The 18,130-nt window shown below is 46.8% G+C and overlaps 1 protein-coding gene across 3 annotated transcripts; it reads left to right on the forward strand.

Annotated features, from left to right (window-relative positions):
• The first annotated feature begins 1,063 nt into the window (after nucleotides 1-1,063).
• Nucleotides 1,064-13,423, forward strand: LOC310768960 (uncharacterized protein). 3 transcript variants are annotated; one of them, XM_083627953.1, is made up of 5 exons: nucleotides 1,064-1,358; nucleotides 7,483-7,754; nucleotides 9,446-9,479; nucleotides 9,853-9,973; nucleotides 12,255-13,423. In XM_083627953.1, exons 1-5 carry the CDS (start codon nucleotides 1,356-1,358, stop codon nucleotides 12,560-12,562), a joined length of 738 nt encoding a protein of 245 aa, XP_083484079.1. In that variant the 5' UTR covers nucleotides 1,064-1,355; the 3' UTR covers nucleotides 12,563-13,423. The 3 variants fall into 3 exon arrangements, with proteins under 3 accessions (XP_083484079.1, XP_083484078.1, XP_083484080.1); XM_083627952.1 differs by having other exon boundaries at nucleotides 7,496-7,754; nucleotides 12,255-13,422; XM_083627954.1 differs by lacking the exon at nucleotides 1,064-1,358 and adding an exon at nucleotides 2,508-2,730 and having other exon boundaries at nucleotides 7,496-7,754.
• Nucleotides 13,424-18,130: the final 4,707 nt, after the last annotated feature.

The following is an 18,130-nucleotide window of genomic DNA, read 5'->3' on the forward strand; positions in this document are numbered from 1 at the left end:
CTTTACCACTGTATTTGGAATCATAACTGGAATTGTAGAGTTGCAATATTAGCTAAAGTAAACCTGGCAGGGGGGGCAGAATAATAATAATAATAATAATAATAATAATAATACTGTAATCATCATCATCATCATACAAACTAATAGCAAACCTAAAAACAGCAAACTAAAACGGCAACCAAGTTGGCAAAGCCAGTGTGTTGTAGTGGGTAAACTTGAAGCTTGGCACTGGGACCCGGGAAAGACCCGGGTTCAAGCCCCGCCAGTGGGCTTGCCCTTGGGGGCCCATCACTGCCTCTTTTTTTTCTTTTTTTTAAAGATATTTATTGGAGTTTTACAAAGACATGAATTTAAAAGATCATATAAAAAGAAAGAAATACAATAAAAAAACATAGAAAAATACATAAAATAAGAAAAGGAAAATAAAAACAAATCCATTTTTGTAGCCCTAACTCGTTACCTTATTTCCTTGGCCTCCTCACACCTCCCCTTTATGTATTCCCATTTAAATAATCAAATCAGCAAATCCTTACCCTCTTTCGTTTATCTTAACTCTATACCTTAACATATTATAACTCTATATTTTCATCCATTTATCAATTCATTTTTGCATATTCTTATTAACTTTGTTGCTAATGCCACTTATTTTCAATCCAACATCATTTTAACATTCATTAATTTTACAGTGTTTCTGAAGATAATCTTTAAATTTCTTCCAGTCTTCTTCCACCAACTCTTCCATCACTGCCTCTTAGCCCATCCTACCTCACAGGGGTGTTGTGAGGATAAAACAGAGGCAGGGGCGCCATGCGTGTCACCTTGAGCTCCTTGGAGGAAAGCAGGAGGGAAATAAATCAAATAAATAGTAAAAAAAAGGAAAAAGTCGCAGAACCGGCAGCAGGGAGTAGAAATGGCCCTGCCCGGTGCCTCAGTGAGGGTGAGGGTGCCTTCCAGAGTGCCTTGTGAAAGCGAGGAGCCACCACAGAAAAGGCTCCGTCTCCTCCCCCTTCACCCCACACGGGTATTGAGGCATCATCCCTGGTCTTTCCCAGTCCAAGAATCTAGCCAGTGGCCAGACTGGTTGAACTGGGAGGCAGCCCTCCATACCCACAGCCTGCCTTCCGTGGATAGGTGAAGAGGCTGCTCCCAGCTGGGCTCTGATTGGCTGAGAGGGATGCTGCTTCAGGGATGCTCGGGGATTAGACGATCAGAGCAGCATCGGCTTGTTTTCAGAGCCTCTGCCTGCCTGTGCCTGCCCCCTCCTCGCCACGCCGCCCTCTGATGGGTGGCTCCCGGCGGGATGAGCAGCGCTGCAGGGATTCCCGCAGGGATCCATCAGGGCTACCTCCGCAAATATGGTGAGTTACCCAACTCCCACCCACCCCACGACCCTGGCACTCTGCTCCATCAGGGCAGAAATGCATCACCCTGCCCCTGGCATCTTGTTGGGGGGGGCGGGGTGGGAACAAGAATCCATGTTGTTGTTGTTGCTGTTGCCTAGGTCTCCTGCTTGTCCCACACCCCCTCTTTCAAAAAATGCTTTTTAAAGAAATAAAGCACTTTTGCTTGCAGAGCGGCTGAGCGTTTTGCAAAAGACCTCCGTGTGGCTTGTATACTTCTCCCTCTCCCGATTTCATCCGCACGACAGCCCTGTGAGGGAGGTTAGGCTGAGAGTGAGTGGGTGGCTCCAACCACTAGGCCATAGCTGTTAACGTTTCCCTTTTTTTATTCCCTTCTTCCAGATAGGATTCCTTGCAAGAAAAGGGAAAAGTTGACAGCTATGCACTAGGCACCCACAGCCACTTCCCAGCTTAATTGGCTCAAAAACCTGTATTTATGTATAAATGTGTATGTGTGGGTATGCAAAATGGTGGCACTTTTGAGTTGCTAGCAAAGTCCCTGTCAAGGGATGTTGTTGTTGTTTAGTCGTTTAGTCATGTCCGACTCTTCGCAACCCCCTGGACCAGAGCACGCCAGGCACTCCTGTCTTCCACTGTCTTCCGCAGTTTGGTCAAACTCATGTTCACAGCTTCAAGAACACTGTCCCACCATCTCGTCCTCCGTCGTCCCCTTCTCCTTCTGCCCTCCATCTTTCCCAACATCAGGGTCTTTTCCAGGAAGTCTTCTCTTCTCCTGAGGTGGCCAAAGTCTTGGAGCCTCAGCTTCACGATCTGTCCTTCCTGTGAGCACTCAGGGCTGATTTCCTTCAGAATGGAGAGGTTTGATCTTCTTGCAGTCCATGGGACTCTCAAGAGTCTCCTCCAGCACCAGAATTCAAAAGCATCCATTCTTTGGCGATCAGCCTTCTATATGGTCCAGCTGTCACTTCCCTACATCACGACTGGGAAAACCATAGCTTTAACTATACAGACCTTTGTTGGCAAGGTGATGTCTCTACTTTTTAAGATGCTGTCTAGATTAATGGATATGGAAAGGCAAATGCTACTACAAACCCGGAGAAATCGCTGGGACAAAATTTATGGGAAGTGGGACTCAAAAGTATCTGGAAGAAGCACACTTTCTGCCCCAGAAGATGCCTGCTTCATTCCCTAATCCCAGCTGTGTAGGATCTCAGGGTTGCGCAAAACAGCGCTCTGCACATGTTCAAAGGGCCCATTCATCTTTCCTAGCGGTTCATCGTGTCTTTCCCATGACAACGGGTTAATGACTTCTCAACCAGAAACCAGGTAATCAGGCTGTGTAAAAATCACCAGCTTAAAATGTGTAAAGGTTGTTCTTTTTCTCAATTCTAATCAAAGCTGGGGGTGTTTTTTGGAGGGTGGGGACATCTAAATACAGCGTTTTGCAAGAAAGAAGAGGATAGGTATGTGATTGTTCCCAAGTAGCTGGTCGTTCTGACGCTTGCTCTGTACTGCTGTTAATGGGTTTTGTTCCGTATATTGTCTCGGCTGTGATATTTCATGAGAGGGCGGTATACAGATATTTCTGCAAATAGATAAATATACAAAAGCAAGCAAAGGAACAATGAGGCTATGCGATTCAGTCTTGGAGGAGACTTGTGCTCAGGCTCAGCCCTGAAAGTAGGTTTGTTGATTTATCATTTGGGGAATATTCAGAATTAGAACTGAGATTAAGAAGAAGAGATCCCTTCCCTTTGAATCTGCCATTTGAGATTCCCAGACTCCAGAGATTCCTAAAGTCCTGGCTAAGTGTAAACAAGTCAGTGTTGTGCCAGCTGCTGCTATGCAGACAGAAATTCAACATGTGGTGGTTGCCTTCAGCCTGAAGGGGGGAGCAGAATGGTTATAGTGATGAGCTGTGCCTGTTGAATTTCTGTCAGCCACACTTTGAGGGTTATTTCATCTTTATTTTTAAATGTCTTAAAAAATCCACAGCTAGGCAGCTTCTACCCAACAGGGGGCTAATTTTGCATTGTGGCAGGTACTAAATTTCTAGAAAGCAGTGAATGCTCCCTCTCATCCTCAGTGAGAGCGATTTACACTCTGTACCTGCTCAGAGGCAGGGACAGCTCCTCTTTCATACATCCCAGGGCTCATTCCTGCTACTGGAGTGGAAGCAGGTGCCAGGATTGAGCCCCAGCACAAATAAATAAACCCCCACTGTGGGTCATGATTCCTTTATAATCCCACCAGTCTTGCATCTTCTCCCACCAGGCAAGGGATACAACTGGCTGATTCTGCCCTTGTTGTGTGTCCCTTTTTTCACAGGATTTTGGGGAGATGAACGCAAATAGTTTTTCTCCCCAGGCAGGGGAAAAAACCACAACTTTCTAGGTCAATCAGGATGCTTTTAAATTACATTTTTAAAAAATCTGCTCCTAGAGCTTTAATTAATTAATTGCATAATTTAGTTGATTAAACCCAAAGCACCAGATCTCCCAGCTGTGCAAAAGGATCAGCTCACCCCGAACCCTGATGACGAGGGTACCCCAGGCCCAAATTTAGCACAGTAATAATAATAATTTTCTTATTTGTACTCTGCCCGTATGACTGAGTTGCCCCAGATCCTCTGGGCAGCTGGGTAATCTTCCTGGCCTGCAAAAGGAAATAACAAAGCTTTTTATCGTTCTGTGATATCGTAATATTGCATTTTATTCCTTCTTCTGCGTGTGTGAGCGCCTTCCGGGGAAGACGTGTCACTGACTGGCCTGCACAGATGAGAGTCAACAAATAAATAGCTCTTACTGGTTACAGTTTGAGGAGCTTTTAAAACTGGACTGCCAACCACTTCCTTTTTTATTTTATTACTCAGGCCTTCCAACGCTGCAGGCATTAGCAGCAGACGACATCAGCCTCCAAGCTTCCCTTGAAGATTTCTCCTCCTAAAGGCAGAGGAGCCAGCTGGGGTGGCTTTGGGTTGATAAGTTGGCAGCCCTGTTTCACACACACACAGACCCTTAACCAGTTCTGACTGTGAATTTGCCCCAATGCTTTTCCATCCGCAAGCTCCCCTCCTGCTTGGAAGATGAACCTTTTCCTCCACCTTCTGCAAGAGGGAAAAATGCTGCTTGAACCCTCTTGGTTTATCTGAGCTGCTCTGCTGCACACTGGCAACTGCAGACCCTCCCAGGTGCCCCTATTTCCCAGGGACAATCCCAGATTTACTTATTGACTTAAGAAAATGATGTTGTTGTTGTTTAGTCGTTTAGTCGTGTCCGACTCTTCGTGACCCCCTGGACCAGAGCACGCCAGGCACTCCTGTCTTCCACTGCCTCCCGCAGTATGGTCAAACTCATGCTGGTAGCTTCGAGAACACTGTCCAACCATCTCGTCCTCTGTTGTCCCCTTCTCCTTGTGTCCTCCATCTTTCCCAACATCAGGGTCTTTTCCAGGGAGTCTTCTCTTCTCATGAGGGGGCCAAAGTCTTGGAGCCTCAGCTTCAGGATCTGTCCTTCCGGTGAGCACTCGGGGCTGATTTCCCTCACAATGGAGAGGTTTGATCTTCTTGCAGTCCATGGGACTCTCAGGATCTCCTCCAGCACCAGAATTCAAAAGCATCAATTCTTCGGCGATCAGCCTTCTTTATGGTCCAGCTCTCACTTCCATACATCACTACTGGAAGAAAATTATACAAACAGCAAAACAAAGAAGTCTGAGTTAACATTGCCTTCTACCAATCAGAGATAGTAATAACTATTACAATAGTGAAAATACTAAAAATACATTTACTTCCCCTTTTGAACTTTTATTCTGGTTACAATGTATTACTATTCTGTAAGAATCTTATTATATCCTTTGCTGTCCCATATATTATTTTATTTCCCAAATTCAACCTAACCCTCCCCTCCTCTCCATTGCTTCCCTTCACCTGTGTGAGATCTTCCCAACATAATATTTTATCTAGTTGCTTTACCAAAATAAAATAACATGAAAACTTATAAATTATAATTACTTCTTTTGTCCTTACACAATTGCCTATTAAGAGTTCTGCTTTAACACCATATTTCTTCATGTATTCACCTATGCATTCCCAATCTGTATAGAATTTTTGATTGGAGCAGCCCCTGATTAATGCAGCCATTTTTGCCATCTCGGCAAGCTCAAATCATTTGTGGTACTTTTTCTGTTTTCCAATATTTTGCCATAAGTATTCTTGCGGCTGCAGTTATATACAAAAATATATTCCTTTTGTCCTTGGGTATGTCTATAGAGTCGGACACGACTAAACGACTAAACAACAACATGTTTATACAACTTTTAAATGACATCTGAAGGCAGCTCTGGTTTTGTTTAATGCTTAATGTTTTATTATGTTTTTATGTATGTTGCAAGCCATCCAGAGCGGCTGGGGCAACCTAGTCAGATGGGCAGGGTATATATAATAAAATTATTTGTAGTAGTAGTAGTAGTATGGAATAGGACATCCCTCCCCCCCCCAGGCCTTTTGGGATTATTGCCGCTAGCATTTGATTGAATCCTAATCCCAAAGCGCCCACGAGAGAATTTAATCATTGTTTTAATCTGTTTGTTGCTGTGCATGATGTTTGTCCCGTCGTCGGCCTGCGACAGATTGATGGAAACGGAATCTCCTTAGTAGCAAATTACTCTGTGGGATAAACGAGCCATCCGTCCACTCAGTAATGAGAGAGCCTGATGAACAGCGGAGGAGAGGGCCAGAGAGGCATAATCCCCACTTCCGTCCAAAAGGGAGCAGAGGAAGTTGCTAGTCCCCAAGAGGCAAGGGTGTTCTGGGGTTGGTCTGGATGACCCCTGGGGGTCCCTTCCAACCCTACCATTCTATAAGATTGAGGTTGAATCCTGACAAGACAGAAGTACAGTGGTACCTCGGGTTAAGTACTTAATTCGTTCCGGAGGTCTGTTCTTAACCTGAAACTGTTCTTAAACTGAAACACCACTTTAGCTAATGGGGCCTCCTGCTGCCGCCGCACCGCCGGAGCACAATTTCTGTTCTCATCCTGAAGCAAAGTTCTTAACCCGAGGTACTATTTCTGGGTTAGCAGAGTCTGTAACCTGAAGCGTATGTAACCTGAAGCATATGTAACCCAAGGTACCACTGTACTGTTTTTGGGGGACACGAGGCGGGTGGGTGAGGAGGAATCCCTGGTCCTGAATGGGGTAACTGTGCCCCTGAAGGATCAGGTGTGCAGCCTGGGAGTCATTTTGGACTCACAGCTGTCCGTGGAGGCGCAGGTCCATTCTGTGTCCAGAGCAGCTGTCTGCCAGCTCCATCTGGTACGCAGGATGAGACCCTCCCTGCCCGCAGACTGTCTCGCCAGAGTGGTGCATGCTCTGGTTATCTCCCACTTGGACTACCGCAATGCGCTCTTTGTGGGGCTACCTTTGAAGGTGACCCAGAGACTACAACTATCCAGAATGCGGCAGCTAGACTGGTAACTGGGAGCAGCCGCCAAGACCACATAACACCGGTCCTGAAAGACCTACATTGGCTCCCAGTACGTTTTTGAGCACAATTCAAAGTGTTGGTGCTGACCTTTAAAGCCCTAAACAGCCTCAAAGGCCCAGTATACCCGAAGGAGCGTCTCCACCCCCATCGTTCTGCCCGGACACTGAGGTCCAGCACCGAGGGCCTTCTGGCGGTTCCCTCATTGCGAGAAGCCAAGCTACAGGGAACCAGGCAGAGGGCCTTCTCGGTGGTGGCGCCCGCCCTGTGGAACGTCCTCCCACCAGATGTCAAAGAGAACAACAACTACCAGACTTTTAGAAGACATCTGAAGGCAGCCCTGTTTAGGGAAGCTTTTAATGTTTGATGCGTTACTGTATTTTAATATTTTGTTGGAAGCTGCCCAGAATTGCTGGGGAAGCCCAGCCAGATGGGCGGGGTATAAATAATAATTATTATATTATATTATTATTATTATAACCAGACTGGGTTGCCAATGGAAAGGTCCCTGGGCTCATATCCGCCTGCGAGTCACACCTTCCACCTCTGAAGCTAGTCGGCTGAGATTCCTTGGCCTTGAACCAAAGCAAATGCTCTCGCACTTCTGACTTCTACCTCCTTGCCAACCTTGACCTCAAGTGGTCCTTTTCAGGAGGCTTCCTTTTCAAGCAGTGGAAGGAGAAGTTCCTCGTCGTCTCGCTGGACGGCAGCCTGCTCATCTGCCCGGATGCCGACTCCCCGGCCGAGCTGGGCATCTCCCTGGGCAGCAGCTGCGAGGCCATCCTGGAGGGCAGCGAGATCTGCGACCTGCCGCGCCTTCCCCTGGGGGCCCAGATGGACAGCTGCCTGGGGCTGAGCCTCCGCGACGGCAAGTTCCTCCTTTTCCTCGCCCCTGACGGCCAAGTGTGCAGGTGGGCCTGCCCTCCTTCTGTAGTTTATTTCGGGTGCTGAGAACTGTGGCTGCATGAGGGGTCTCCGCAAATTCATCCAATCCCCTTTCAAAGCCATCCAAGTCAGTGGTTGTCACTACAGTACGACTTGCGGAGGCGATTTCCAACATTCCTAGCATTGTTGCACACCATGCAATTGCATAATAGTGTTGCGTGTGACTTAGCCCTCATCAGGACTGACAGCAGAGCCATAGAGAACACTGGAGGCTGACCTTGTGTCTTCAGGTACATTTCAGGTGTAGAGTGTTTTGCACAGGAATAGATTTCATTCAGCGCGTCTTGGTAAATATTTTAATGGATGCAACTAAAAGTGGCCCAGGAGTTAAATATTTTTGTTATGTGTTGCCTATATTTTTGCACAATAAGCTGTCATAAAAAGATGTACCTGAATGCAAGAGACATAAAAAGAACAAATTTCCTTTTTATATTGGCTGCATATAAAAATCAAGTTTTCTGAAAATGTGAGCAACGTTGGTATGAATAAAATGCTTCTAGGCTCTGTGCCAACTTTACACCATGTATTTCATTACTATTTAAAACTGTTCTCCATATTTGTGATATAATGATAATGATGATGATGATGATGATGATGATGATGATAATAATAATAATAATAATAATAATAATAATAAATTGCATAAAGGTGCAACGATACTGGCAGTCTTATTTTTGTTCCTCTTCCTACAACGTATTTATTTCTTACTTTTATATCCGACCTTTTCCCCCAAGGAGCTCAAAGCTTTGTGCTTTCTTCTCCACCTCCCACCTCCACCTCCACCTCCAGGCTGAGGACTCACCACACTGACCTTTTGCCCCAGGCACATGTGTGCGCTTAAAAGCGACATAGGATCATAAAATGGTTGAGATGGAAAGGACCTCAAAGATCATCCATTCCAACCCCCCGCAAGGCAGGAATAAGCCGCTTCGAACCTGCAACCTTGGCGTTATCGGCACCACCCTCTAGCCAACTGAGCTATCCAGGCTCTAGCTTGGATATACAGTGGTACCTCGGTTTAAGAACAGCCCTGTTTAAGAACGATTCGGTTTACGAACTCCACAAAACTGGAAGCAGTGTCCCGGTTTGAGAACTTTACCTCGGTCTAAGAACGGAATATGAATGGTGGAAGGGCACCAGCCGCGGGAGGCCTCATTAGGGAAAGCGCGGCTTGGTTTAAGAACAGTTTCGGTTTAAGAATGGACTTCCGGAACGGATTAAGTTCGTAAACCGAGGTACCACTGTATGTCCGATTCACTTGGCTTTGCCCCAGAACTTTCCCCATGGAAACCTGCACTTTCGCATTCAACCGGAGCAAATGTCAATTTGGGTTTTCCACCGCTGGCCATTGGCCTGCTTTAAAGAGCAGGTTACCACAATGAAAGTTCCAGAACAAAAAAAAGGGGGGCTGCTTTGACACTGAGCTTCAAAGCTCAGACTGCCTTGAAAGATCAAGTGTGGATAAGCCCTGAGTGGGGGAATTTGAACCCTGGTCTCTCCCAGGTCCTGGTCCAACACTCTTAACCCTTAGGCCAAGGCAGTTACAGCACCGTAAGATGCCAGATGGGTCAACGGAGTGATGCTTGCAGGGGCAGAGTACGTGATGAGGCACAACGGCATCCATAACACAAAATCCTGTTTTCCTTTTTTCCTGCAGACGGTGGCTCAACATCTTGAGAAAAGTCAAAGAGGTAAGGATTTGAAATGGAAACTGTTGTAAACAAAAATTGCCCTTTTCCCTTATGGGGCATCCAAGAGTCCACTCCTCTATCAGTTTTTGGTCTGATTGGCCTCTTACTACTGCTGTAAGTCTTGCTGATTCTATATATTCACAAAATATATAGCCGGACTATATTTTGGAAGGGAAAAAAATGAACGCATTCCGATGCCCCACAAATAACCCAGAGATGCATTTTAAATAAAAGGGCACATTCTACTCATGTAAAAACATGGATTTAGACGGCGATTGGGCCAGATCCGGCCCCTGGGCCTTAGTTTGCCTACCCATGATCTAGATGACTCTCTGGGGTTCTTCCAACTGTGATTCTCGGCTTCTTTCTGCAGAGCTTCTCCCAGGGATCCCCCTCCAGTTGCAAGCTCCACATCAACTCGCCGGTGAGAAAACGCTTCTGGAAAGGCGCTGGGGACAGCGGATCTCCCAGCCCCAGCACGGAGAGACGAGAAGGTAGTGGTTCCAGGGGTTGTGTGGGGCACCAGTGGGGCACATATGGGCATGTTCGCTCCCTCCTGGTCAATCATTCGGGAGCTTCAAAAGCTTTCTTCAGCCCGAACATCACAGCGATGCCAACAGACACTGGCACACTTAGGGATCCGCAGAGTCTTCGCAGTTCGCGTGACAGACCTCAGCAACTCAGCATTTTGGCTAATCTACTTTATTTACATATAAACACACACGGAGCACTGCAACATGGCTCCCTCTCTAGCATCAGACAGAAAAGAGGAAAAGAACAAAGGACAATAGTCCCACTTCACGGAACACAGTAACACAAACATCCTGTCTCCGTCACTTCCCACTCTGTGGAGTCAAAACATATACCGTCATGTGAAAGACAACAATCCCATGACTGCAATCACGGAGCAGGAATTCTAACATCCCCTCTTGGGTCAGGGCAAGGGAGATACCAATCAGACGGGATTAGCTGGAAGGGTGGCAACCATAATGAACACAGAGGAAGCCAGTATGCTCTACATTCCCCAAACTGGTGCCTTCCAGATGTTTGGGACAACATGTCCCAGCCAGCCCAGCCATATCTCCATTTCCTTGTGGAACCCGCTGCCGCAGGAAACAGTGATGGCTACCAAACCAGATGGCTTTAAAAGAGGATTAAGACAAATGAATGGAGGAGAGGACTATCAGTGGCTACTAGCCAGGATGACTGTGTTCTGCCCTCCACAGTTGGAGGCAGCAACGCATCTGAATCCCAGTTGCTGGTGTTGTAAACAAAAATCTGCCCTTTTTCCCTTTCGGGGTATCCAATAGCCCATATAGAGTCCTTACATAGGTTCCCTATCGGTAGGAGAAAATAACAGAGGCCAACCAGAGAATATTGAGAAGCAAAGCAGCTAGTAAGCTTGATCTTTATTGATCTGTTGCAATAGGGTGCTCCCCTCTCACGCAGGAAAGGAGGAGGACCCAGAAGCAAGGTGTGCCTGCCCTTATATAGACATTTTAAATTCCCTGCCCTGGAGCTCAAGACCACCCCTCCATACATCATACATACATCACGGGAAGTGTGTAACCCAAGACCACCACCCCAGATACATCATACCTACATCACAGAAAAGGCGGTCTACAGCAGAAATCTGAGTGCGTTGTTTATCTCGTCTGACAGGTTACCTGTTAATGCTCACTTGATTGGATACCCTGGGGAGCCCGGCCAGTTTTTTGTAATGATGAATACTTAGTTCCTGAACCAGGTCACAGGCTCGCCCTATTCATACACAGACATACCCTTAAGACAGGATTTGTGAAGGGAAAGACAATGGGGAGGCTTTTCCATTTTCCTTTGACCTTGCAGAGAAAACATTTGGTCAGTTTGGGAATCAAAAATGGTTTCAGGTCGGTCTTCCTGTTCTGATCTATGTACATGATTGGTTGGTACATTTATGAACATTTATTACATATCCAAGACTTTGAAATTCCTATCACACTGGAAACCACAGAAGGGGAGAGGGCTCGGATCCTGCTCGGGGGTTTCCCATTGGTAGGCAGGCTGTATAGCCTTCCGGGTGCTACCACAACAACCATCCACCACAACTGTCCAGCTAGGCTAACTCTCCTCCAATCCTCTTTCCTGGGTCTCACAGTCTCCTTGCAGATGCCAAGACCCAGGTCTGGGGCAAGTAATCTTTGGTGAGAGAACCTCTCCAGAGATTTAACAATCACAAAATAGGCAGCATAGGAAAGCATGGAAGTTTGGCTGTAAAACCTTTAAAAATATGTGTTTTCTATTGAACCCCAAAGTATTTCCTAGCACACAGATAGACCACACATTTGGTCAGCTGTGAAACGGTTTACTTACCAAACTCTTCAAAGGTCAGATTCATGTGATTTTCCGTGCAGCAGTCGTAAAAAGTTGCACAGGCAATAAAACGTCGCTTGGTAACAAAACGGTAAAAGTTCCTAAAATATCAGGATAGGTGGGAAAGGCTGGAGTTTCAGACTCCATCCTTGTCTGGAACGAAAGAGGCTGGTTAAAGCCATGCAGCTGGAGGGAGCAAGTCAGAGCTCCTCACGTGCCGAATCCACATGTAGGCTGAGAACAACAAAAGCCTTCGTTGCCCATTTCCTCCCAAGGAGAGGGGAAGTGACATAGGCAAAGCCTGGCAGGACAGCTTACTCTATGGCATTAACCCCTTCATGTGCCAATTAGACTCAAGCATGATGACTATATGAGGTTGGTTACCCACTCTTACCCCCCCTTGCCTTTTGCTTCTCTCTCCAGTTGCCAGGTCCAGCCTGTGCCACGAAACCTGCTCCCCGCACTGCCTCCGCCACGGCCCCAAGCCCCCCAACACAGGGGTGAAGGCCGCCTGCCTCCTGGTGGGGGGCGCCGCCGCTGGTCCCAGCATGGGTCACATGGTCAGCTCATCCACAGCCGGACCCCCTGCGGACCCCCACCCGCCGGACTTCAAGGAGCTGGGCTACCACCCGTCGGCCTGTGATTCCGAACCGCAGTACGAGGCCCCCCTGGATTACGACGGGATGGAGCAGGACTTAGACATGGTGGATTTTGGGGGGTTTGCCTTCTAGGCTCTGGGAGCCCCAAAGGGAGAGGTCTAAAGGGCTAAATTGCGGGCCTTCTAATCTGGAGCTGGCAAAAGGGGGTGCTCTGCTCCCTCCCTCTCCCCCAGGACTCGCTCGTCTGGCACCCCCTTGCAGACATTTCCTACACATGCCCTTCGTTTGGAAAGGGTGGGGGTTCCTGCTTCAGAGATTTGCCTCCTTTTCCTGTCCCCCCCTCCCCATTTTTTTTTAAAAAATATTTTTTATTGAGGGATTTTTAAAACCAAGGCAACGAAATACAGAAGAGAGCAATGGGATTGCCCCACAAAGAGAGTGGGGAAATCACGAAGGGTTCAAATGAGCACAAAGGACTTTCTCCATCAGCTGGGGGGGGGGAGCATAAAGCAAAAGGACTAAAACTAAGCATTGTGTAGCTACAAAACTACCACAAGGTTTGATCGTGAATTCTTACAGAATTAACCATGCCCATTTGCATTCGGCCGGGGTTTCTTGTCCATGCCTTTTGTTGTTGACGTGAGCAATAAATCCATACCAAACTAGAAGAAAACTACTTTATTTTTCTTTTCTTTTTTGCTCTGTCCTCTGGTGTGTTAACTTTTCTAGCAGGGGTGTCTCCCATCCTTTAGAGCACAAAGCAGCCACGTCCACCTGCTTCAGATGTTTCCGGAAACGAGCTATAATGGCTCCGGTAGCAGCACAAAGATGGGAAATCAACCCTTTAAGCTCCTCATTAAATAGATTTTAAAGGGTGGGTTGGGGGTATGGGAGAAACTTCCTTTCCAATGATCTTCCTGGTTTCTTTGAAAACTGGTAGCCAGACTTTCTTAACCTTGGTGCAGTGCCACCAATGGTGGAGATAGGGTCCTGCTCTCCCCCTGTTTTAAAGTCTTTGTTATCAGGAGAGCTGTGGTCTGTAGCTGTAGGTTCCAGGTCGTAAAGAGCATAGCTGTCAAGCGTCCCTTATTTGGCGGGACAGTCCCTTATCCCAGCACCATGTCCTGCTGCTGTCCCTTATTGATGATGTCCCTTAAATAAGCTACTGAAGGTAATGGGGCCCTTTCTATGTCCAGCTGTCCTTTGTCAACAACAAATTGTTGCTGTTTTTTGTGTTGAATATATGCTATATGGTAATTTATGGACCTAATAGGTATCTAAAGCCATTTGCACGCAACAAAATATGTATTTTATCAAAGTAATTGTTGATCCCTTACTTTGGCTGCTGATCCCTTATTTTCAAGGCTGCTGGTCCCTTATTTTCAAATCTGTAAGTTGACAGCTATGCTAAAGAGTCCCTGGCAGATAGCCATCCATCCTCTCTTTGAAAACCTCCAAGGAAGGAAAATCTGCCACCTTCTGAGGATTCCAAGGACTCTTCACCCAGTCTAAAATGCATAAAGGACATGAAAATGATTTACAGGTGGTACATGACTCCAGTCAAGCTCGCAAAAATTTACCACTTGCCTGATAATAAGTGTTGGAAATGTAAAGAGACTGAAGGTACATTCTTTCACCTTTGGTGGACATGCCCAAGGATCAAGGCTTTCTGGGAAATGATCTATAATGAAATGAAAAAGGTATTTAAATATACCTTCCTGAAGAAACCAGAGGCCTTTCTCCTGGGTATGGTCGGCCAATTGGTGCCAAAGAAGGACAGAACATTTTTATGTATGCTACAACAGCAGCAAGAATACTCATTGCGAAGCATTGGAAGACACAAGATTTACCCACCCGGGAAGAGTGACAGATGAAGTTGATGGACTATATGGAACTGGCGGAAATGACTGGCAGAATCCGAGACCAGGGAAAAGAGACGGCGGAAGAAGATTGGAAGAAATTTAAGGACTATCTTAGGAAACATTGTAAAATTATTGAAGGTTAGAACGATGTTGATTCAGAAATTAAGTGGTTATAAGCTGTAATGATTATGTGATCAAGAAAAGAAAGGTTAAAAATTATACAGAAATTAGGGGAAGGATTTGCTGAATTGAATTAATTAGAGATTGGAATACAGAAAGGGGAGGTATGAGGAGGTCGGGAAAGTAAGTTTTATGAATATAAGGGATTGAAATTATACTTGTTGTTGTATGTGTTTTGTATGTTTTGTATGTATTTTTACTGTTTTTGTTTTTTGTTTTGTTTTTTCTATTTTATATAAACTTTTAAAACCTTAATAAATATTTTATAAAAAAAAATGCATAAAGGACATTCCACATTCTCTTTATTTTTTCTAGCTCAGGGCTTTCTAACGCAGGGCTTCTGTTCTGTATTCTGCTTAGGACCAGCAGGCCAGGCTCTGCACAACAGAATAAAGGTAAAGGGACCCCTCACCATTAGGTCCAGTCGCAGACGACTCTGGGGTTGCAGCACTCATCTCGCTTTATTGGCCAAGGGAGCCGGCATACAGCTTCCGGGTCAAGTGGCCAGCATGACTAAGTCACTTCTGGCGAACCAGAGCAGCACACGGAAACGCCGTTTACCTTCCCGCCGGAGCGGTAACTATTTATCTACTTGCACTTTGACATGCTTTCGAACTGCTAGGTTGGCAGGAGCAGGGACCGAGCAACGGGAGCTCACCCCGTTGTGGGGATTCGAACTACCGACCTTCTGATCAGCAAGTCCTAGGCTCTGTGGTTTAACCCACAGTGCCACCCACGTCCCTCGCACAACAGAATAAATGCATACAAATCTGACATCGGAAATGGCAGTATCTGAAAAACTTTGCATTCTTCCAGGAGGGCCCTGTGTTTCTGACCTCAGCATGGGAGTTCTTGATTTCCAGGAAGAGACTCCAGCATCAAACTGCTGAATTGCAACTTTTATGGAAGTTTGATTCTATCGCCTCCGGCTTACATTGAGATAATGGCTCCCTGTGCACTACTACAGCTATTGATTGACTTAGCAATGTTTGGGTGATTGTGTCATCGCTTATTAGCAATTACTGCTGTTGTGAAACATCACTAGACGCATCGCGAACTTGACATAGAGTTGGCACACGTTCCATTGCCATTCCACACAAGCACATTGTGTGCAAAGCGTACATAAACCGGCCAATTGCAGATAACACATAATGAACCTGTTTGCCTTTGAGACGCCATGGGAATTCGTAGTTGAAATGCTTAATGCTCCTAAGTGGTGCAGCGCTATGGGAGAACTGCTCAAAAGACGTCAGATCTCTCAATAATTTCTCAGAACTTTGCCATTAATATAGCATCCCTAGTGTGGAGATTTTGATCTAGAAAGAGCCTTTCTATCCTAGAAAGACTGGTGACTGGGAGCAGCCACCGAGACCATATAACACCAGTCTTGAAAGACCTACATTGGCTCCCAGTACATTTCTGAGCACAATTCAAAGTGTTGGTGCTGACCTTTAAAGCCCTAAATGGCCTTGGTCCAGTATATCTGAAGGAGCGTCTCCACCCCTATCGTTCTGCCCAGACACTGAGGTCCAGCTCCGAGGGCCTTCTGGCGGTTCCCTCCCTGCGAGAAGCCAAGTTACAGGGAACCAGGCAGAGGGCCTTCTCGGTGGTGGCACCTGCCTTATGGAACGCCCTCCCACCAGATGTCAAAGAGAACAACAACTACTAGACTTTTGGAAGACATCCCTGTTTAGGCAAGCTTTTAATGTTTAATAGGTTATTGTATTTTAATATTCTGTTGGAAGCTGCCCAGAGTGGCTGGGGAGACCCAGCCAGATGGGCGGGGTATAAATAATGTATTATTATTATTATTATTATTATTATTATTAATTGAAAAACCAAAAACCCATTGGTAAGGCCCTCCAGCGGCTGGGTGGGTGGGCAGGTCGGTCATTCATTCATTCCATCCATCCATCCATCCATTCAGATGTGGGGTGCTCAGCCTCTCCTGGTCTAAATTCCACCACTGATTGAGTTTTCTCAGACTTGTTCAGCCACGACAAGTGCTGTGGACTGCCCCTCCCATCAGACCCAGCATCATACGGCTGTGCAAACTGGGGCTATTGGGTGTGCGATGTAATCCACTGGAGCAGTCAAGTACAACAATACCTGTTTTGCTAGAGTGGACATGCAGGGATTGTTGGTCCAGCCAGTCGAACTTCCTGTTACATCTGGCTGGAGCATCCTTCCTTTTGCATGTGACCAGTAGGTGGGCGTGATCTTTCCAGACCTGGTAAAAGGCCAAGTCACGTAGCCACTTCCCTCTAAGCCAGCAGTTCCTGGGCAGTGGCAGAGGAAGGGGTGTATGGGGTGTATGGGCCGCCCCGGGTGTCATCACAGGGTGGGGTGCGACAATATGACAAAAATATGAATTTAAAAATAAATTGGGCTCATGAAACTTTTTAGTTCAGTCAACAAACATAACAAAACGAGGCTGGCAGTGGGCGCCACATCGCGGGGGCTGGCACTTACCTCTGGGGCCTGCAGTGTGCCCAAGCCACGCATCTCTCCTGGGAGTGACATTGTGGCTTGGGTTCCTGCAGGCTCCGCGCTGCCTGTAACGGCAGCGTGGGACTTGCGTCTGCCCTCTGCCTCACCCTATCACAGAGGGGGAGGCGGCGGATAAGCTCCACGCAGCTCGCCCCACCCCCATGGGCGGATTGCCCCGCCCCCAGCTGCAGGACACATGCACCACACCCAGCATCAGGTCCATTCGTGGCCGACCCTGGGGTTGCGGCGCTCATCTCGCTTTATTGGCCTAGGGAGCCGGCGTACAGCTTCCGGGTCATGTGGCCAGCATGACTAAGCCACTTCTGGCGAACCAGAGCAGCGCACGGAAACGCCATTTACCTTCCCGCCGGAGCGATACCTATTTATCTACTTGCACTTTGACGTGCTTTCAAACTGCTAAGTGGGCAGGAGCAGAGACCGAGCAACGGGAGTTCACCCCGTCGCGGGGATTCAAACCACCGACCTTCTGATTGGCAAGTCCAAGAGGCTCAGTGGTTTAACCCACAGTGCCACCCCACATCCCTAGAATGCGTTTAAAACCAAAATCGCATTTGGATAGAAACTGTTTCTCAGGTGGCTAGTCCTATTCTTTATAACCCTGTACCTTTTTCCAGAAGGCAGAAGCTGAAAGAGATCATTTCCAGGGTGCGCACTATCCTGCGCTATCTCTGCAGTTTTCTTATGACACCTGGAAGCATAGATTTGATCCAAAGTGGGAAGACTGCACCCAGTTATTCTCTCCGCAGTCTTTACAACCCTGGACAGCATTGTTTTTTCCCTGACCGTGCAGCTCCCAAACCACACACAGAGACCATAAGTTAATACACTCTCCACAGTACATGGTAAAATGCCATCAACAGGTCCTTTGAGAGATTGTTTTTCTGGAGGAAGGGAGACGATCCTTGTGTTCAAATCCTGCTTGCAGGTTTCCCACAGGCTTCTGGAAGCTGGACCAGGTCAGAGGGATATGAGATGAAGACACCTTTGCCATAAACACCCCTTAAGTGCCAATTTATTCTGAAATAAGCAGTTTATTTTTAAACTCCTTACAAAATAGGCAGTATCATAAACACACGGATATATCGATTGCTATTGTTAGCCTTCGTTTGAATACTGGGAAAGGTGTGTGCGCAGGCAGGGGCCAGGA

Source organism: Podarcis filfolensis (genome assembly GCF_964270895.1).
Source record: "Podarcis filfolensis genome assembly, chromosome: 8".
Lineage (NCBI taxonomy): Eukaryota > Metazoa > Chordata > Lepidosauria > Squamata > Lacertidae > Podarcis > Podarcis filfolensis.

What these genes read in the sequence shown, in the direction of transcription:
- LOC310768960 (XM_083627952.1), top strand. Translation starts at nt 1,301, where the DNA reads ATGAGCAGCGCTGCAGGGATTCCCGCAGGGATCCATCAGGGCTACCTC. An exon ending in GGGCTACCTCCGCAAATATG is followed by an intron (nt 1,359 to 7,495) that starts GTGAGTTACCCA and finishes GGTCCTTTTCAG; the next exon opens with GAGGCTTCCTTTTCAAGCAG. An exon ending in CAGCACGGAGAGACGAGAAG is followed by an intron (nt 9,974 to 12,254) that starts GTAGTGGTTCCA and finishes TTCTCTCTCCAG; the next exon opens with TTGCCAGGTCCAGCCTGTGC.